General features: G+C 34.9%; 1 protein-coding gene across 3 annotated transcripts in view; it reads right to left on the minus strand.

Moving 5' to 3' along the window:
• Window positions 1-22,629, minus strand: part of TMEM196 (transmembrane protein 196) — a 57,493-nt gene that overhangs the window by 4,814 nt on the left and 30,050 nt on the right. For 2 of the 3 annotated variants that reach the window (XM_017886945.1, XM_017886947.1), the window contains exons 2-4: window positions 6,011-6,067; window positions 1,794-2,048; window positions 557-630 (exon numbers count right to left, since the gene is read on the minus strand). In XM_017886945.1, the coding sequence (XP_017742434.1) occupies window positions 557-630; window positions 1,794-2,048; window positions 6,011-6,067 (386 nt within the window). The remainder of the gene's footprint in view (window positions 1-556; window positions 631-1,793; window positions 2,049-6,010; window positions 6,068-22,629) is intronic. The other variant, XM_017886946.1, reaches the window with a different exon arrangement.

Genomic DNA, 22,629 nt, shown 5'->3' on the forward strand with positions numbered 1-22,629 from the left:
AATTACTTTGTTTCAGCAAACCAAGAAACATGACTATTTATTTTTAACAATTTGAAATATGGGAACTAAATTTAAAATTTATCACATAAGATAATTTTACTAGAAGAGTCTTTTCATACTGAAATTTTACTGTATTAGTGTCCAACTTTGGCCATCTTCTCATGCAATTTTAGCATGAGGGAAATATACAGTTTGTGTTTATCCAGACATATCTGTTATTAAAAACAAAACTCTGGCCCATGAATGATTATACTGAGTCAGTATCATGAAGTAGCAGACAATAAAAGGAGTCGTGAATCATCCAAGCAGAAATGTGTTTGGATGCTTATAGGCGGGCTGAGTATTTTAAATACTCAACCAACTTTCAAGCTACAAGACTCGGCCATGTAGGTTTATGTCAGCTCTGCAAAGTAAGCGCTTATGAAAGCGATACTTTGAGAAACAACATTAAACAACATCAGTTCAGACTGATCTGTTGACATCATGACTTTCTGGAAGGGGGTAATGCTTTCTGCAGTGACATTACAACATGGTAACTCCCTAGAAATCAGCGTACCTTGTAGGTAACTCTGGTGTCGGGGGCACCACCGGGCAGCTGGGCAAGTCGGTTATTTCAATAGCCCTCAATCTCTAATGTAAATATAACAATCATACAATAAATATTGCACAAATATATACAGAAAACTAAATCAGACTAGTATAAAAATAAAGCACAAAATAGCCACTATTCATATATACATATAAAATGACTATCTATTTTTAACAATCATTTCTTTAAATTACTGGAGTCTTCCTATGTATATTATTAATTCTTTAATGAAGGACATGCGTAGCTCTGTTTAAAACTGCTTTCTTGAGTCAATTTGAGAACACTTGCTCCCCTTATTTGAATGTATAGATTGTACACAAAATGGAAACACTACAGAATAAATATTTTTCCTTCAAAATAACATTATAAAGAAATGCGCAGTAAGTCTTGCTGTTATTACTTCTGCTCTGTGCTTATGCAATTTTATTTCCATGACATGAAGCAAAATATAAATTACCTTAGTGAGTGTATTTTACAAATGTTTCCTCTTTTCTCTACTAGATCCAGTAGCAGGAACTGAATTAAGGAATATGTGCAAAATGTAATAGAAACACAGACATCATACTATACCATTTGTCCTTTTTATACAATTAATTTAACTTCCTATTTATATGGGTTTCATGAAACAATTATGCAAGGACAACTGCTTAAAATACAGGCAAAGCTATCCATATATGCATAAGTTTAGATGAGAATTAAATGAAGCTTTATATGGACTGTAATATCTGCACTGATAGGCCAGGCTTTTGTCACCTTATTAAAAGCCCCTTTATACTTGAAGATCAAATTTACATAATCAAATGCATCTCCTTACAAGAACAAGGGAAGGGCTAGAAAAGGGAATTCATGCAATTTCTAAAACTGGCATTATTGAGTGGAGAGTGTATTTAGTATCTGTGCTTTTCCTCAGTATAATACATAAAAATCCATATTTATAAAGCATTCAATATTTTACGAAATACTATTTTAGGCACTGTGTTTTTGAATAGACAGATAGACTACAAACTTTTGTCGAAAATAGGTGTACCCATGAACTGCAGAGAAAAAATAAATAAATGTAAAATTTCTATTCTTAACCCAATAGAGCCAAATGTGTAAAATCTGATTCCTCAAAGTGTGATCTAAAGTTTTAAGTTGATTCACCTAGAGTGGACTTCAGTCTTCATCATGTGCTAGCAGTGAGAGGAAAAGGTACGAAACTCACTTTCTCAGCCATTTCATGAGAGTGATGCAGGGAATGCTCCCTTTCTGAGAACATCCTCCTCTGTTCATAACTGGCTAGTCGACAAGTGAGCCAGGAAGAGAGAGTGCAGCCCCCGATCCCAATGCACGCGAGAGACATGGAGGCAAGATGCAGAGGGTATAGGGAGGAAGTTTTCTTTGTAACTGCCCGGAGGAACTGAAAATTCAGGATGCCCCCAATGAGTCCACAGATACAGCAGGCTGAAAAGAGGATCATCTGATAAAAAAAAGAAAAAAAGAAAGGGAGCGTTAAAGTTGAAAAGTCAAACCTGACCAGAACACAGTTGCCCTGTCGGGCTGCACGTCAAGGATGACTAACCTACAATAAAGAAGAAAAAGTGGTTTTGGTGCTTCACAGAGGACAGGAGTTTTTTTTTTTTTTAAGCCAAGTTTCTGTTCACTCTGACTCACTGTAGACAGAGAGAGTATACCACAGTGTTTCAGAAATTGATAGCTGACGATATTAAAGCCAAGAATATAGCTTATGAAAACCCTGAAGCAAACAAAATTTATCTTCTAGGTAGATTCAGATTTAAATATTTATTTAACATCTACTGTGTGCTACTATGCTAGAAACTTTAACAGATATCATCTCAATTAACACTCCCAGCAAGCCTCTGAGATAGTAACATGTGTTTTAGAAAATGAATGGTAAATAGCTAACGCTAAATTTAGGCACCAAAACCAGATTTTTCTGATTCCAAATCTAATTTCACTGTGTCAATCCTTCAAAAATATCTCAATAGCTGCTCTTTGGATTGTCACTGGTTCCACCTAACTTCAAATCTTTATACCTTCCTACCTATGTGAGCTTAGGAAATTTAGTTAAATCTCTTTTTTTTAAAAAAAGTTCACTCATATTTCATTGTGCGTGTATTTCCTAAACAAGTACTTTAGGGGCTCCTATGAACTGGCCCCTATATATTACAAATATTTTATTACTTTGTGGCACTATTGTTGAAGAATATACAATAGGTGTTCCAAAAATACTGTTTGTTTGTTTTAGAGAAACATGATGTAGCTTTGCTTTTGGTCCTACTATTGGTTGGATCTCGGTGTCTATTAATAGAGCTAGGGGGGTTAATCAACAACTATCATAGGATCCCTAGCAGAACCAAGAATAATGCTTTCTGAGATGTTAATATTTTGTGAATATTTAATAAACTTAATTAACTAGTCAAATAACTTTAATAATTATATTTTCTTTTAGCATCTGGTCTAAATTCTTCCATGGGCTTTCATGATACTTTATAGTATGATACTAATTGAATTATGCAATCTAATTTCCATTCTTCTCTGGAACACAGTCTTATTCCAGTCACCTCTCTCGTCCTTCAATATGGGTTACTTATTCCCACATCAGTGATATTTTTCATTTCCTGGAAATAATTTTGCTTTTTCCTTAGACTCCTGGATGAAAGGCACAAATTAAGTCCTAACTTGGACTTTATTGATCTCCTCCTTTGCTATAATTCCCCAGGTCAAACAGCTTTGTAACTCGCTTTAACATTTAATTTTACTTTATCGGGTATTATTTTTCTTTGTTTTTTTTTTTTTTTTTTTTTTTTTTTTTTTTTTTTTTTTTTTTTTTTTTTTTTGATGGAGTCCTGCTCTGTCGCCCAGGCTGGAGTGCAGTGGCGCAATCTCGGCTCACTGCAAGCTCTGCCTCCCGGGTTCTAGCCATTCTCCAGCCTCAGCCTCCCGAGAAGTAGCTGGGACCACAAGCGTCCGCCACCACGCCCGGCTAATTTTTTGTAATTTTAGTAGAGACGAGGTTTCACCGTGTTAGCCTCGGTCTCCTGACCTCGTGATCCGCCTGCCTTGGCCTCCCAAAGTGCTGGGATTACAGGCATGAGCCACCGCGCCCGGCCTTATCAGGTATTATTTTTCATTGACAGTTGAGTTTACCCTGCACTTATTAAGCACCTAGCATCTGTTAGCCCCTGAGTCAGCAGCTGCTGGCATTACAATCAATCATTCATAATTATTCCTCTTGAGAATAGTTAAATCTTGTGAAAGAGAAGATCCAGAATTTTAACATAGCGTGATAAATATTAAGAAAGGAATATATGGATTGCTCTCGGAGTAGGGAGGAGAAGAATTTAGCCCAGCCAAGATTTTTGGAGAAGGCTTTCTTGAGAATATGTCATGTCGGTAACTACAGTAACTACAGTAGTTAATTTCATTTCTTCAACTTAATTCAGCATTCCTTATTGCATCTGTAAGTATCATCAGAGCTAAAAATCCAATAATGAATAAAATCTTTTTATACTTGATTAAATATAATACTGAAGATCCGTTACCAATAATAAAATCATCCTACTAAGTGTAAACTTGTAGCTCACGATGCCTAGTAGAATTAACCAATTATATTTTATTTTAAAGTAGGTTTGGATGTCATGCTGTTCTTTGGGGATATATTTTGGTGTTTACTCATTCTCTAAAAATATGGAAAGATATTATAATCAAACTTCAAATAATTAATTATTGTTATAGAGAAAGTAGACAATACCTTTAGTTTTCTATCACAGGAAAGCCCATATCTTTCCTGATGTCATTCTGATTACTTCTTTAAAGGCATGACACCTCATTAACATGTGCTAACAAAGCAATCTTATCCGGGAATTAAAATGTTAAAGTTTGTAACCATATACCATTTTCAAATTTCACCAGATTGGAGACTCTAGACTGCAGATATATTTGGAATGAAAATTTTTTTAAAAAATTTCATTAAAATATAGAAAATCTTGATAGTTAAATGCCATCAATGGGGACTTCAGAAGGTACAGAGCATAATGTACCTTCTAATAGTAGATACAGCTACCACCTGAATGGTAGTTTCTAAAAAAAAAATCAGATTTCATTATTTTTTTTTTCTTTGTAACTTATAACAGAAAGACAGAAAAGTGACACTATTGCTTTTGTATAAAACAACAACAACAACAACAAAAAGCCTCTTCCTTCCTTTTTTATTTTTTCCTTCCCTCCCTCCTCTTCTTTCTCTCTCTCTCTTTTCTCTTTCTTTTCCTTTTTGTCTTGCTTCCTTGTTTGTTTACTTGCTTTCTCCCAAGGAGTTGTTCCTACATAGTCATAAAGAGTCTTGGTAGAGGAAGAGCATAAGAAGAGTGAAGGCTATGTCTAAAGAATGATGGGAGAATCATAAATGCAAATTACAAGCCTGAAAAAAATACATTTTTTTCTAAAGGTTTCATTTTCCCTTTATGTAATTTTAAAATCAAATATAAAATTGCTGTCTAAAGCAGTGAGGGCTTTAGCCTTTTGTCATAATAGATGTTCTCACAAAGAAAGGTGTGATTAGAAAAGGGGTCAAATAAAATAACTGCAATGCTTCCAATTCCCTGATTGCTCACATAACTGGCCTCCCCTTGGAAAACTCTTTTTAGGCTCAAAGGCCACTTCCTAGGGTCCCTGTGTAGTATTAATTTTGCTAATTTGTAAGTGTCTATGTTCTTTCCCATAATACTTGGTAAAATAAACCACACTTTTTCCTTAATTCCAAACTCTCATAAAAAATCATGAAAGGCAATGCGGAATCCACACTTCAGCATGCAGTGTGTCTCATCCAGCCAATATCAGAGTTAACTGGGAGTGTGTTCCATACCCCAGAAACCTGCTATAGTACCACAAAACATCTGAAAACACTTATGTGTGCATTCACAGTAATAAAAGAAAATAAAATAAATCTCTGAGAATTAACTGTAACCATAGCAACACAGCTGTCTTGCTGCTTCGCAAAACTTGCTTCACAGTCAAAGAAAGCCAATAATCCTTAGGCCCAGTTCCATATTTAAACGGTTACATTTCTCATGGGCTGAAGCTTTATCTTCTTGAGCTCACTGAAGGATTCAGGCGATTGTCTGGCAGTCTTCAAATTGGAAAACTAGAGACTGCCATCTGCAGCAGTCATTAAAGGTTACATATTCCGGTATTTAAAGAGTTTATTAAAGTGTTTTTTTATTGGTGGGCTTTTGTCATGGTTTCTAATAATTTTGATGGTTTTCTTTGAAAACAGAAAAGGCAGGATTTTTTTGCCATTTTTTTTTTTTTGTCTCAAACTAGCAATATTCAGTATATGAAAACTGGCTAGTCATCATTTCTATTTTAGAATTTTACATTTCAAACACCTCAATGCATAATACAAACAAATAAAAAACTTACGACAAGTCCTGATTTTTTTTTGGCGCACAATATTCCACAAATGCCACAAAGAAGAAACTGAAAAGGAAAAGAAGAACAATTATGCCTTATCCAAAGACACGAGGACCCCTAGATTTTAGCTTTTAGTTCACTCATGACACTTTCTCCAGGGAAGATAGAACATTTTAAATTTCCTTCAAAACCTGGAAAGGATAAGATCTCATTCTAAAATAGTAAAGGATAAAAGTATAAACCCTAATAAAAATTTATTTTTTGCAAGATTGTTAGAGGTAATTGAATCCATTTTAGCACCAGGTAAAATTATTAAGTAAATAAGTTTAGAGCTTTGTTTCTCTCATTTCCTTTCACTGTCTGATTCCTTTCCACTTTCTTAGGGAGAAAAGTGGTGTGATTCATTCATACTTAACAACGAGAAATCAGTAAATTATACTACAGGAAAGAATCTGCACAAATCAAAAGATAATGCATCAGACAAGGAGATGATTCTCTGTAGAGATACTCTTTGTACCTCTCCAACTGGTACAATGACTACTTCCTTATTCTACCAGAAAGACTGTTCTTGCGGATATGTCAGAAGAACACAAAGGGATAAAGCAATTGATAGCATGTAATTTCTTGTAGATAAAACATTGTTGACATAATTGCTTTGCACAGGCAGTCACATCAGGTTATCTACCAAGGAGAGACTGTTAGATATTTTGGTGATCATAAAATGATAAATAGTTTAATTTGAATAGAAACAGTTCCATTTGAATGCAAGTTTTCACATACTTCTAACTCGAACTAAACTATATAAAATATTCATTAATAAGTAAGAAGTCCACTAAAGGACTTCAGATTTGTAAAGAAAATTTTGGGCCGGGCGCGGTGGCTCAAGCCTGTAATCCCAGCACTTTGGGAGGCCAAGACGGGCGGATCACGAGGTCAGGAGATGGAGACCATCCTGGCTAACCCGGTGAAACCCCGTCTCTACTAAAAAATACAAAAAAAATAGCCGGGTGTGGTGGCGGGCGCCTGTAGTCCCAGCTGCTGGGGAGGCTGAGGCAGGAGAATGGCGGGAACCCGGGAGGCGGAGCTTGCGGTGAGCTGAGATCCGGCCCCTGCCCCCCAGCCTGGGCGACAGAGCGAGACTCCGTCTCAAAAAAAAAAAAAGAAAAGAAAAAAAAATTTTTGATTTGCAAAGAGAACTACTTTTCATTGTTGTTGTTTAATTATCTGAAGTCAGAACTAACAATATAGCTTATTTCACTAAATATTTGACACCTGGATAGATTTATTTCCAAATACATATGAAAATATGCTAAAGATTATCTGAGATAATATGCATGTGAGAAGTACCAAGAAAATTTGTTAAAAAGCAATAAGTAAGGGAAGTTGTTGCAAGGAACCTTTTCCTATAAGGGAGCAAAATGATTATGCAGGCAGTGGTGCAGCAAGAAGGAATAGGGAACACAGAATATATAAGAATTTGGTATATAATTTAGATGACCTTTCATATTAATGGAAATGATTATTTTCCCAATAAATAGAACTAGAATAATGTGTTAACGTTCCCTAACATACACCAAAATTAATATAAAATTGAATATTTATACAAGAACAACTAAGTTAAATATTGATGTAATTTTAGAGGACCAGGAAGGATTTTCTAAATGTAGTACCAAAGTAATAAACCAAAGTAGAAAGTACTTATTAATAGAAAAAAATTAATTCTGATGGTCAAAAACATAACACTAAAAGGCAAAAAATGTTGGGATTATATTCAGAAAGTACATGATAGCTAAATAGTTAACATACTTTAGAAATAGAGCTAACAAAATATTTTTAGTATTATAAAACCATGAGAAGATAGAAACTCAGAACTTTATAAAATCTGAATACTTGCATAATTTTTCAGTAGCCTTAAAAAACTATTTCAGAGTGACCATTTCTCACCACCCACTGTGTCCTAAGTGTAGATGATCATGTCCTCTTCCATGGACTCTTTTTGTTACTAATTTCATCTCACATTTTTCAAGGCTGTGCTCAAGAAATTCCAGTTTGGACCAATTCTGTACCTCTCAGTGCTTCAAGCTTCAGATCAAAGCTCAAGCATACTCTTCTCCTTAAGTTTCCCTGACTACCCTGTTTTCATCCTGAAAGTTCGTTTATCTAGAACTCAATCGAAAAGAATTTGAAAGCAGTGTAGTTTTATGTGCCTTGCATCTGTTTTGAAATCTATAAACACCGCCATTATTCATTTACAGTAAAGCCCAAGGGGTGGTCAGGAGCATAAGCAGAGTTCTCCATTCAACCATCTGGTTGGAACATCTAGGTGCCAATAAATTTGCTATTTTGTATTGTCTCACTTCAATTGGATGGAGCTAAGAAATGGGAATTCGAGGACTGGGAGAGGGAAGGGAGAGTAGTGAAGGAATCAATCAATATTTTTTCTACTTGCAGCAGAAGAATGTAAATACTCTCCAACTGTCACTTCTGTTAGAGTATCCAAAATCACATTTCCTAGAGAAAACTGTAACCTGAGAAAAAGTGGGCACATGTAATGGGAAGTATATGAAATTATGGGATTTATGAGGAGGATCTAAAAGATCTTGGTTGAAATTTAGCCACCACAGTTTATAGAAAAGAGAAAAAGAGGCCCCCAAAGTAGTAAATTGATATTTTATTTCATTGGCTATCTTTATTTACCCCAAGTCATAATACTGGAAGAGATCTTAAAAGATTATTTAATTTATCCCTCAAAGCTTACATGTGGGGATGTGGGGAACTAGAGGTCCAGAGAGATTAGTGACTTGCTCAAGGTAACACATAAAGGTCAGAAATCACACATACAATTTAAGACTTTATTAAGTGTCTAATTAATTTGTTTTTAATAATGTAATGGACCAGATGTGGTGGCTCATGCCTGTAATCCCAGCATGTTGGGAGGACGAGGCAGGTGGATCACAAGGTCAGGAGTCTGAGACCAGCCTGGCCAATATGGTGAAACCTCATCTCTACTAAAAATACAAAAATTAGCCAGGCATGGTTGTGGGCGCCTGTAGTCCCAGCTACTCTGGAGGTGGAGGCAGGAGAATCACTTGAACCCAGGAGGTGGAGCTTGCAGTGAGCCAAGATCGAGTCACTGCACTCCAGCCTGGGCAACAGAGCAAGACTCTGTCTCAAAAAAAAAAAAAAAAAAAAAAAAAAAAAAAAAAAGTAATGGAAGTGATTTTTAAAGAGGGCTTTTTTTGGTGTTAGTTCAGTGTAGATTATACTAGCAAATCCAACTGGAAGTGTTCAATGAATTCCTACTCACCTACAACTGCAAGACCATTGTTAATTTATGATATAACTTTTGATGTAATAAAATAATAAGAACATCAGTCAATTGTGTTACATTCTAAAATTAAATGCGTCTTATTTTATAAAGGAATTTGTTATAATATTTCAAGGTACATTTTTTTTGTTCAACATAACTTTATCCAGGATGCAAAGCACTTACCCACATTATGGAAATTATTAAGCAAGTAAAAAAACAAATTAGCTAAAAAAGTAAAGCTGATAGCTGTATGTATGTGTACATGTGTAAAGCCTGAACAATTTTACATGAGAAAATATAATTTTATTTCTGAGAAGATGGAATGTTTAAATCCAGGGAGGGTTACTTGCGTTGCTCTTACTGTGAAATAATATAAATGCTGCAATCTAATGATAAGACATCAAGTGCTACACTATAAAATAAAATTAGTTCATCCTCCAAGCAAACTTCATTTGATTCCAATTTAGATTATATTCAATAGAAAACTAAGATTGTGACTTGTTGGATGAAATGACATGATTATGAAGACAGTATTTTACACTTTGAGTGGATTTTCTTTATGTTAAGTCCTTGGAGATTTCTGCTTTTGTTTAGGACTAGAAAGATGCAAAGATGTCATTTCCACTCTTACAGCAAGGAAATGATGATATTTTAGAGCCCATCAGAGAGCTGGTTGAGGTTCCAAGACAGTGAGATAACCTCAATTCAAAGAGGGACAATCTTCTTCAAGAAAAATCTGATGCTGTGTCACCTGTTGCAGAGTAAGGGAGGAAGAGACAGTGGGCATCACACATTTGTGTGTGTTGAGGGAGGTATAAAGACCTGCTCCTTCCGTAGACCTTCTTTTTTATGAAGCAAAAGCCTTAGGTTTCTGGCAGAAGGGATGCAGAACTTCTCATTTCCAGGGTCTATTCAAATATAGATTGCCACGGTAACTGGAGGAAAAGTAGAAGATACTTTGAAAAAAAAAAAAAAAAAAAAAAACAGAGGGAGAGGCAGGAATTCATCTTGGGCCTAGCATCCTATGCCTATACTAAATAGAGGACATCGACCACTGGAGAAGAGGCAGGAGCCTTCTGCCCAAGGTCAACCCCAGATATAAGGCTAAGTTTAATTGTCTCAGGGAGCAGGGTACAGAATACTGAGAAAGCCCCACACCTGAGATCAGGTGCACAGGGACTTCTAAACTAAAACTGGTCGACAACAACAAAACACCTTCTCCTTCAGCCCCACCTTCACTTCACCATGAGTTAGCAGTTGGGAGTAACAACTGATAGCAGTCTACCAATGAGGGAGAGACAACAGCATGGGAGGAGACCCTACACCCCGACCCTGTGATGAAGATGAACAGGTACTCCAGCTGAGGGTGGGGCACTCACACCAAAAAAAAAAAAGAAAAAAAAATATGTCCAGCACATAAGCGCAAGGCAACTATATGCCACTACTAGAGGAGTGTGAAGACTATTTTGCACCAAAGATAATCACAGCCACAACATTTAGTTCCGTACACCAGACTGACTCCACTTCTCACACTAACAGCCTAAAAGTAGATATTAAGATAAAATACAAAATTCCGAAAAAAAAAAAATGACTTTCAAACTTTGCACTATATATCCAGCCAAACTCTTATTTAAGCAACAGATTATAAGGACGACATGTTCACTTGGCCAAGGGCATGGTGGTAGACTGAATTGTGGCCCTCCAAATATATCCGTCTTCTAACCCCCATAATGCATGAATATTATAGGGTAAAAAAGGCTTTGCCAATGTGATTAAATTAGGTTTCTTGAGATGGGGAGATTATTACAGATTATCCAGGGATTCCTTAAATGTAATCACAAGGGTCATTTAAGAGGGAGGCAAGGTCAAAAGAAGCAGAAGACTATGTGTTGACAGAAACAAAGAGGCAGGGAGAAGAAATTTGAAGATGCTACACTGTTGGCTTTGAAGAGGGGCAAGGGAGCTATGAGGCAAAGGATGTAGGTGACCTCTGGGTACTGGAGAGGACAAGGAAGCTGATTCCCCCTGGAGCCTCCAAAAGGAATGCAGCCCTAAAGACTAATTTTAGACTTCTGCCCCTCAGAACTGTGAGAAAACGAATTTCCGTTGTTTTAAGCCACGAAATTTGCAGAAAGTTGTTAGAGAAGCAACAGGAAACTAATACAGGCTCAAAAACATTATTCCACATAAAACTCTAAAAGAATTACCAGATGTTGTATTCAGGACAATAAATAGAGAAAGATATGAGACAGGAAAGGAAAGAAATAACAAAAACACAAAATAAAACATAGTAAATGTTTTAAATGGAAAATACATTATTGAAAAAATTAATAACTGCTAATACCCCAGGCGATTTTGGCATAAGCTATGATGTGTTGAGCAGGAGTAAAGAAGATGTAAGTAAAATGTTCTAACATTCTTATATTACTTAACTGAATAAAGAGATCCTAACTAGATTTAGATAACAATTAAAAAGTTGAACTTTAAATTTGTGCATTAAATTATAGATCAGAAAACTAAAATAAAGAGAATTTGTTTTAAAACAAGATAAAATGACAACAAAATTAAACCAATAGGTATTAGGAAAGTTAGAAAAAAATTTAAAAGTGACACTATGCAATAAATTGGTGTAAATAATTCTAATAAAGTAAGCAATAAGACTAAATGTGAATGTTTTCAATTTTCTTAGCAAGAGGAAAAATAGAGAACAGAAAAGTACTTTGTTAGAATTTCTCTAAAATGAGTAAAACCCTTTTCTTTCCCTGCTAGTTTGTCTCTCTTCTCTGTCTCCCCCTTTCCTTTTCTCTCTCTCTTTCTCTTGCACTAGCCTAGGTACTAGTTAATGAGTTCCGTATTAGTATTCTTTTCTGTACAAGAAAGTTTATTTTGGGGAAGAGCGACTAAAAGTAAAAAAGGCAATGGTAGAATTTCCCAGTTTGAATTATGTAATGGAAAATTTCGGAACCATGATTACTGTGGAAGCAGATATAACTATTAGCTGGCAGGGAGAGCAGGCAAGGTTGAAGGAGAGCAGGCAAGGCTGAACTGATAAGATTGTAAACGATGACGGGCCAATCCTATTTTAACACAGCTTATTAAAAATTTTTCCCACATAATATTTAACTACTTCAGATGAAATAATTTTCACTGAAATTCTCTAGTTATTAGAGGAGATATACTCATTAGAAAATAGAAACAACACTACTTTTTTTTTTACCCACTGAACCACGAATTGAATTTAATACTTTGACAACCTTTAATGACTTATACAATTTCATAAACATTAGTTCATTTCTTTAACATGCACAGAAAAATCATCAGGAAAACACACAGACAGATGTTAAATGTTTAAAAATTGTTTAGAAAGAATCTAGTTCGGGCTAAAAGATGTATTTATCCTGTATCTGGATTAAAAGTTGAAAGACTTATTTTGAGACCACTAGTTCTTGAATATTCTTACTCTATTTCACTCACCTTTTAATTAAGTAATAACTCTGGAAGCTCTTAGAAAGGTTATTTTGTGGTTCAAAACACAAAATGCACATAGAAAGCATTTCATAGTTTTCTTGATATTGTGCTGGTGATTGTGTTTTTCTTACATCATATCCTGGCTCAACTCATAAGGATGCCTCCTCTGTTATGGGCTTCTTTTCGTTTGAGATCCCACTTTTCTAGTGGTTTCTATTATATATATACACACACACAATATATATATATATAATATGTATTATATATGTATATATAGTATATATAGTGTATATATATAGTAAATTCTCTCCGTAAAATGAAGAAAGCTTATCAAGTTGGAAAGTCTGCCTGAAAGCAGTGGTTTTCAAATTTGGCTGCATATTAGCTTTTAAAATTCCTGACATTTTAACCAATCAAAAATTAGAATCTCCAGGGTAGGACTCATGCATCATTATTTTTAAATCTTCCCAGGTGATTCTAGTATACAGTCAAGGTATCGAGTCCATTTCCCTGGGAATCACATGCAGTGTTTTCAGCAGTGCCTTACCAATAGACCTATTCATTTCAGGGCTCTCCATTTCAGCCCTGAAATTCTCCTTAACTACTATCAGTAAGATATCGACAAACATGAAGACTGAATAAACTGCTCTTCAAGGGAGAAACATGGAGTCAACATTCAAAACATAAGGTCAAAGAGTGAGAGTTGTTTGGTTTGTAATAGGTCTTAGACATAGAGATCATTATTTTATCATCCTTTAATTTATTTCACTCAGAGCCCTTCATCGTTGCTAATACGTATTTTTTTCCCCTAAGTCTCTAATCTCTTCTAAACTTTTTTCAAACTTTTGTTTTGTTTTAGTTAACTAGACCTAGAATTTGGGATGGGACACTATTATCTGGGTAAATCAGGTCAGTTTTTTATTGAGAATTCAGAAATAGGCAAAAGAAAGACACTTATACAAACAAACACCCCTGCAGAAAAATATTGAAGGGAAATAAACTGAAATTAAACAAGATTAAGAATAAGAAAACAAACAACTGAATTAAAATATGGGTGAAAGATCTGAACAGACAACCGACAGAGAAGATACACAGATGGCAAATAAACACATAAAAAGATAGTCAACATTGTTTGTCATTAAAAATTATAAATTTAAACAACAGTGAAATACCAAGACAAATCTGCTAGAATGGCTAAAATTAAACAAACAAATAACTGATGATAACAATTGCTTGTGATGTGAAGCAGCAGGAATTTTCGTTTGCTACATATAGGAATGAAAAATGGTGTAGCCACTATGTAAAACAAGATGGCAGTTTCTTACAAAGATAAACATAGTCTTCCCATATGGCCCAACAATTTTGCTTTTAGGTATTTACCTAACTAATTTGAAATGATTTGTAAAACTAGGAACAATAAAGATTTTTTTTCATAGATGGATGGATAAACTGTGGTATATTCATACAAGGCAATACCATTCACTGATAGAAAAAAAAAAGCGAGATACCAAGACACTCAAAGCCATGGACAGAATGTAAATGCATACTGCTAAATAAAAAAGCCTGTCTGAGAAGGCTGTTCACTGTCCAATTCTGTAAACTTTTGGAAAAAGTAAATAAGAGAGACAGTAAAAAAATAAGCAATTGCTAGGGTTTGAGGGAGGTAAAGGGGGTTGAAAAGGTGACACATGGGGTATATATTTAAGGAAATAAAACTATTCTGTATGATATTGCAATTGTGGACACATGATACTATCCTTTTGCGAAAACACATAGAACTGTACAGCACAAAAAAACCTTAATGTCTAAAATTTTTTTAAATTAATTTTGTTAAAAATTAAAAAATTAGGGGGTTAGGGAATCCCAGAATAGAATGTAGAATGTAACCAAACAATATAACTATAATAAAATGTGTAAGACAATTTCAATGAAAGGGGTCAGGGAGAAAATGCTGACCTGAGATGTAACTTTAGAAATAAGTGGAATATGTGAAACTGAAAAAAAGACAAAAAGGCAATGGTATATAAGCATTACACTCTATTTCACAAAGTTGTTTCCTACAGGGTTACTGGTTAACAATTTTGACACCACTATACATGTATACTGAAATTGAACAATTAAGTAAATGCACAGATGGTAAAAGCCAGATTTCTTACTGTTAGACTGAGAGTTCAGAGATAAGTCAGGGGAAGAGTCTAGAATGATCCAATGGGAAGGGACTGGAGTTGTAGGTATCAGTATTAAGCAATTTTTAGTTTAATGTAGATACAGACGGTTACATATAGAACTATTTATATGGATGTCTATACACCCACTGGCATATTCTCATACATATACTTCTTTGCTCTGATAACTGACAAGTTCTAGAAGGAGCAACATCCCAGTATCAATGAGCACACCTATCACCCAGATCTTGGTTTTGAATGCCTTCTCCTATGAAAGGAACCATGTATCCTTGGAGAAATGATTGATTTTTGGACTGGGGTAGGAAATATATAAGATGAATGTAGAGCGTACAAACAAACAAAACCCACACTGAGATTTGTCAAAGGGACAAAGGAGCCAACTGAAATAGCTTCCAATGACTAAAGCTGGAGCAATTCAAGCAATAAAATAAAATAGCATGGGATTATGACACCATGTGTACCATAAATATCCTTAAAGCCATGAAAATGAATGATAGACTAATGCAGTAAATGGAGAGAAGAGGAAAATCTACTGTACAGAAAAATTTCACATAACGTATGTAGATACTTTGCTCTCAAAGAAGTGGAGCATAACTTCCCACTATGTAAGTGTGAGCCACACTTAATGATTTTCTTCCAAAAAGTACCATATGGGAATACAAAAAGTGTATTTGGAATGAGAGGGTGGCACCCCTTTTTGGGGTGGGCCAAGGAACTCTGCTAGCATTTTTTCAACCACAACCACTGAGGTCATTGTTTTGCCTGCCTATATCCAAGGCTGGTTTTGCATGTGGAATTGAAATGAATTCAGAATCTGGAGGGTCAGGCATTTCAGAAACAAACCCAAAAGTTCCATGGAATAGAGTACTCTTTTTTCCAAGGAGAACACCACCTCAATCAGGTGACTAAGGTCAATGCCAACAGTGATAAATTGTGTTGATAGCGTGCATCCTTCATTCAATGTGATGAAAATGGCAAGGATGCCCACTATTACCACTTGTGTTATACATTGGAGCAGAGCTACTAGACAATCCAAACAGGCAATAGCAATAACTTAAAAGTATTAAAATTGCAAACGTGGAAGTGAAACTATCATTATTTGCAGAATTTCATAATTGAAATATGAAATTCCTAAGAGAATCAACTCTACATGGTAATACAGAAAGGTAGCAAGGCACAAATTAGTATTAGAAATTAGTAATATTCATATATGCAAGTGATAAAATTCCTAAAAATAAATTGTGTAATATAAGTATAAATAAGGAGAAAACTTAAAAACATTAATGAAGAAACTATAGTAGATTTGTACAAATGAAAATACATAAAACATAATTGCTGTAGTCTGAATATTTGCGAATGGAATTAGTAACCTTATAAAGGAGACCTCAGAGAGCTTGTCTATCTTTTCAGTTACCTGAAGACACAGCTAAAAGGTGCCATCTTTGAAGCAAAGAGTGAACCCTCAACAGACACTGAATCTTCTGGCAGCCTGGGGAAAACATTTGCAACAATAAGCAAAAGACTAATTTCCCTAATGTAAATGAACTAAAAACTAATAAGGAAAAGATAAACGATTCAATGGAAACATACACAAAGGATATGAACAGATACTTCCCTGAAATACAAATGACTTCTAAATATAAATATGCCCAACCTCATCAGTAATAAGAGAAATGCAACTTCAAACTAACTCAAATATGTTTTTTCAGATTTATCAGATTGCCAGAAATCCTTTGATTCTGTTCTGTACTGTTTGATAATCTTGGCAAAGATGTAGAGAACCAGGTATACATTGCTTAAAGATACATTGATTACTGAAAGGAATTCAGCAACAATTATTAAAATTATACGGGTGTGTTTTGTGTGTGTGTGTGTTTGTGTGTGTGTGTGTGTGCATACGTATATCTCCTTTGCCTCAGCGGTCCCACAAGTGAGAAGTTATCCAACAGATTTAGCTGCAAGTGTACAAACTGATCCATGTGCCATATTATTTGTTTTAGCACTATTAGTAATAGCACAAGAAGAGCAGTCAAAATGTCAGTCAGTAGAGAACTGGTTAAACTTAAAGGAGTTCTCTGCATCTATTAAAAATATATGAGAAAGATTACTATTCACTGATACGGGAAGTTCTCCAACACCTATAGTTAAGGGATAAAAGCAGGGTGTAAAGTTGTGTATGTAATATGCTACCTTGTGTATAGAAATGCAAGAAATATATAATTATCTATATACAAGTTTGCTCATACATGTTTAAAGTAACTCTGGAAAAACAAATAAGAAACAAATGATCATTTGAGTTAGAGGAGTGATGGCAACCTGATCAAGGGGACTGAACTTTTCATTGAATACTTTTGGTTTCATTTACATTTGAACGATTTTCAGGAGTTACTTATTCAAAAAGTTAAATAAGTTGACTCCTATTTGCTCAAGGCAAAATTATGATGTAAATATTAATAAAAAATAGTCCATCAAGATTCATTGTTATTCAGTTTTGTGTTCTCCATAGGCATTTAAAAAATACTAACAAAAACTCCCCAATCTGTACATACTCAGAAAGTGTATTTGGAATGAGAGGGTGGCCCGCCTTTTTGGGGTGGGCCAAGGAGCTCTGCTAGCATTTTTTCAACCATAACCACTGAGGTCATTGTTTTGTCTGCCTATATACAAGGCTGGTTTTGCAAGTGGAATTGAAATGAATTCAGAATCTGGGGGGGTCAGGCATTTCAGAAACAAACCCAAAAGTTCCATAGAGTAGTTTATAAAAATTGAGCACACTCCTTGAAATAAATTAAGCCTATCATGGAAGATTGAGTTTGAATGTTGAGTATAGTTTTCTTCTTAAATATAATGAAGCATAAACCACTACATGTTGAAGTAGATGCAGTCTCCACCTTCAATAACTAACATATTTCATCTTTAGTTGGAAAGGATCTTGTAGTTCCACACATTCATAATAGTTGCTGAAATAAAATCTTTATTTTGTAAAGCATTTTGGTAGTCTCTTGACCCTCTAGAAAAAGAGATGGATTGAAAAAGGAATTTTGCTCTGTGATGGGCAAGTTTACGAAGAAAAGAAATTATGGATCTAAGAAACCATTTCAAACCTCATATGAACCTCCATATCAACAATGGAATTAAATGTGTTATTTCATTTGCCATTACTGGCATTGTTAGAGTGATAGATCATCTACTTGTTATATCCACCTTTGCCGTAGCCTCTCTGACAAAGCTGTGCTGTTGAAATAATATTTCTAGATGACATAATTGAACTTCAGATGAAATGAATGAATTAGTAAATTCATTGATGAGTATATTTACAGTATCCGTGGGGAGGTACAAAAATTACTCAATTTCATCCCATTTTAAGGCACATAACTGGGTGCAATTAATCGTCACTGAATCAAATCCAGTTAAACATTGAAAACAGTTATGGCTATTCATGATAGATTAATTCTTTTCTAAATGGTAGCATTTGAAAATAACTTGGATGGTGTTGACCTTTCACATGTCACAGTCATAACACTGTGTGTTTCAGAAAGTTCTTTCTCAGTCCTCAGATTGTTGAGATGTCAATACAAATAGACTTTTCTATATAAAAGTCACTGAAAAGACAGTTTTGCACTGAGTGACAATTGCAAAATATTTTTTAGGGATGAGAAGTAATTTCCCAAACTAAAAAGACTCTGTTCTTAATTGACAGAAAATGATTTGTGAAATTTACCTATGAGAATATATTCCAGTAGTTGATTCACTTTCTCTCAAACATCAGGTTTGCCTTCAGAATATACACAGAATAGCTTTTCCCTTTTGGTGCAACTAAAAGTTGGACAACGTCTTAGCACTTTCATCTGAATGCTGAGATGCTATTACCTGATATTGACTGGTTCACTGTTCTGAGTGACTGTAGTTCATTCTCCTCTTTAGACCCCTCTTTAGCCTTGATGCACACACTATCCTAATATCATCTAGAAACTTGCAACCGGAAGAAATCCAGATACGTTTCATTCAGTCAAGATCAGATAACATATGAACAGTCAAAATATATTAGAAAATGTTTCAGGACATTAAAATATCAGAATACATTTTTAAATAGGGTCAATTTCTTTGTTATTTTATGGTTATTTTAACCCATCAGGTTAAGATACTTTTCATGTCATGCCTATCTAAAGCACAATTTCTAAAGGAGAGAGGCATCTCACTTTTTGATTGAAAACAATGACTGGTCTTTGAAGGACTATAACCAAAGCTGTTGCCATCTTTTTTGTTGTTCTTTCTGAGGAAAAAGAGTATGCTCTCTCAGGGAGAGTAGGGTGCCCTAAGAGGAACTTCCTTAAACGTCAGGGCTTACGTCACATTAATAATAATCCTGACTTTGTGACTCTGCTTGAAATCTTTTGAAGATATCACTGAAAGTAAAGAGGCATCGCTCCATTTGACGACATATGTTTTATTCAATAATCCTATCTGAATGTGCATCTATCCGGTTTCAACACTCTGGGGAATGAGGCAATGTATAAAAGCTGCCCATGCTATTTGCCTATTTCTTTTCCACAGGTAGTTTGTGAGAACTGGGTTTTGGCTGTCTCAACAACTGGACCCACTTTAGTCTGAATAATCTGAGTTACAAAGCATCCACAAGAATTTTTCAAATAATGACTTGCATAAACCATTGTATTGGAATGACGTGGGGACACTTATTAGAAATGCAGACTCATGTAAGAGTCCTGAAGGGAGCAACAATTGATGTCTCATATACTCTAAGGACTCCCTAAGCTTTTATGATGGACAAGTTTCTTCTCTTTCCTAAAAGGTATGGACTCTCATACAGAACACTTCTCTCTCCATTCCCAGGTGTTAAGACAGTTGTCAGAAGCACTTTGTGAGGAGTCAGTGCCTTGTTCATACTTATCTCCATTAGCTATGGGGAGAGGAGGTTACTGTTGCTTTCTCTAGATCCTGTTGGAAACCTTTTATGCCTTTGCATGGGAAGTTTTGTGTAGTTTGTCTTTGAAAGGCTCATTTCCCCCATCAAAGAACTGGTGGTATATTTGGGCTTTTAAGTTCTTTTAAGCTTTGTTTGTTTTTCTGTTTCTCATGATGAGGGATCATTTCTGGGGATCAGACTACCTGGTTTGAAGGGAAGGTGGAGCTATCATCCCAGATAGAGTGCCTAAAGAATGAGAGAGTGCCCTCTTCAAGAGGTACTAACAAAAGTAGTTGTCTTACCCAACTTTTTCTGTCTGTCTTTCTCTGTCTGTTTCACTCTCTCTTTTCAGAGCGTCTAGAGCAGTTGATTTGAGGCCTTTGAAATAAACACAGGGAAGAATTTTACTCTCACTCTGTGAGTCAGTATTGTAGTTTATATGACTTAGCCATACTCTCTCTGTTTGTATCAATTTTATAATAAATATTTTGGATCAGGTATAAAAGTATGATTTTTCTTCCTGAATACATTTATGCCAGAGGTCATCAGTATATATAATTGGACTCTGAAAACGAAGGGGTTGGAAATAGTAAACTAGAATGAACTGTTTCCAAACTCTATGGGAAATCAATGAGTTAAAGAGCACTATTTATAACTCACTTGAAATTTCCTGGGGGAGAAGTATCTCATCTCTTCACATACCTAGTTTGTTAACTTCAAAATAATTTTAAAGGACAGCAAACATGAATTACGTCTTTCCAGTACCTGGTTCGATTTGATTTGCCACAGAGCCCTAAAATCTTGACAAGGAAAATAGGGAGATTTTTAAATCAAATCTCAAAAGGAAATATTGGAGAATTGTATAATTGAAAAGTAATTATACATTTCTCATTGTCTCAAAAAATCTAAAATAAGATCTTACAAGAACATGAATCAGAATCTGGTCTGATCCAAATCAGATAGAAGATTCCGGTAAATGAATCCGGAGGGTGAGGTTTTTAAGGACTAGACTGTGGAAGAAATCATTGTAATAGAAGTACAATAATGGTCTAGGTGATTTATAAACTTAAGCTAATAAAAGACCCAGGGAAGATGCTGAGTTTCTGAATTATTTAAGAATAGTTATGAATGGTGGTTTCTAAGTCTCGTTGATTTGTGTTGTTAATATAACAGCTTTCAGCTTTCTCTGGGTAAACAGGACCATCATAAAATAATTTTAACTATTTTTCTAGCCTTTCACTGATTCATTTATTCATTACTCAGCAATTTTCTTAGACCTGTGCAGTTGCATAGAAGATTTAACACTTGTATGTCTTTATAGTATTATAAGATGATGCTACAGAGAATCAAAAATAACTTATTCTCTCAACAGAGCCAGACAATAGGTGCTGGCTCTTAAAGAAGCAAAAAGATTAAGCCTGACGGATTTTCTATTTCCTGGAGTAACAGTGTGCTTTTACTGAAATACCCACAAAAGTTGCAGCGAGAAATAATAGTGTAGCAAAAATAAATAATTTGGGAGCATAAAAAACATGTGGATTTTGGGCTTTGGAAAAAATATTAAACACTGTATTCTCTATCAATATCTCTTAGAGGTACAATTCTTAGCCTTACTAAAAAAAAAAATTATAAGATGTCTTAGCAGATGAAACTTTACCCTCATCATCCAGTTCCTTTACTTTGCTGTTAAATCAAGAATGACCCCAAACGGAAACATTTCTGAGGTATTCTTTTGGAATAAATCCTCAAATTTCAGTAGTTTACTTTTTTCAAAAGTTTGTAACACTTACTATCTGAGTTCTCCCAATATTTCTGGGAATACTGAAAAGAACATTCTTTAAGTGTTTTTATTATGTGTGTAGAGAAATAAAGATGAAAAAAAAAAAAAAACCCAGAAAAAAACTAACAACAACAAAACATAGCAAATCAGTGGCAGAATTTTAATGAGAATTAAAGCTTGGGATTTCCTAGTTATTCCTTTTGCGCCCTATACAGTCATCTCTCCATATATGCAGGAGATTGGTTTTGGGACCACCATAGATCCTCAAACCTGATGATGTACAAGTCGCTTATATAACAAAGCACACTATTTGCATATAATCTTCCCACATGCTTCTATATACTTTAAATTTCTCTAAATTACTTTTAATGCAAAGACAATATAAATGCTACTATGTAAATAGTTGTAAACCATATTGTTTTCTATGTGTATTATTTTATTGTTGTACTCATATTTTTATCATTTTTCCCAGATTTTAAAAAAATCTTCAGTGGGTTGAATTGGTGGATGCAGAACCTGCGCATAGGGAGGGCCAACTATTCTTGGTTTCACATTAGCACTGAGTATATTGGAAACACCTTGTCACAAAATACTCTCTAAAAGATCAATTATAAATTGTTCCCAGTGAAAAGATGTTGAGGAAAATCTGTCTGGAGGGAAGGGTTGCTAATGAGTATGCCTATCACCTTAATTTTCACCTTTCCCTTAAAGAATCCCTTAAGATTCTTTTTTTCCCAATCACTATCACACTTAGGCTTCCCACTGTATCTCTTGCCCAGCTGGGAATAAAGTCTAACACAGCTAGAATAAATTTATTTCCATTTATCTATTAATACACCTAAAATAAGTTGATATTTTCAAAGACACATGGCTAGAAAATAAAGAAGTACTAAAGGAAAATGAAAGGATTTGTCTTCTTCCTGTTGCATAACTCATTGAACATGCCGGCCCTGTTCCATC

The sequence above is a fragment of the Rhinopithecus bieti genome, unplaced genomic scaffold (genome assembly GCF_001698545.2).
Source record: "Rhinopithecus bieti isolate Rb0 unplaced genomic scaffold, ASM169854v2 scaffold_17001, whole genome shotgun sequence".
Taxonomy (NCBI): Eukaryota; Metazoa; Chordata; class Mammalia; order Primates; family Cercopithecidae; genus Rhinopithecus; species Rhinopithecus bieti.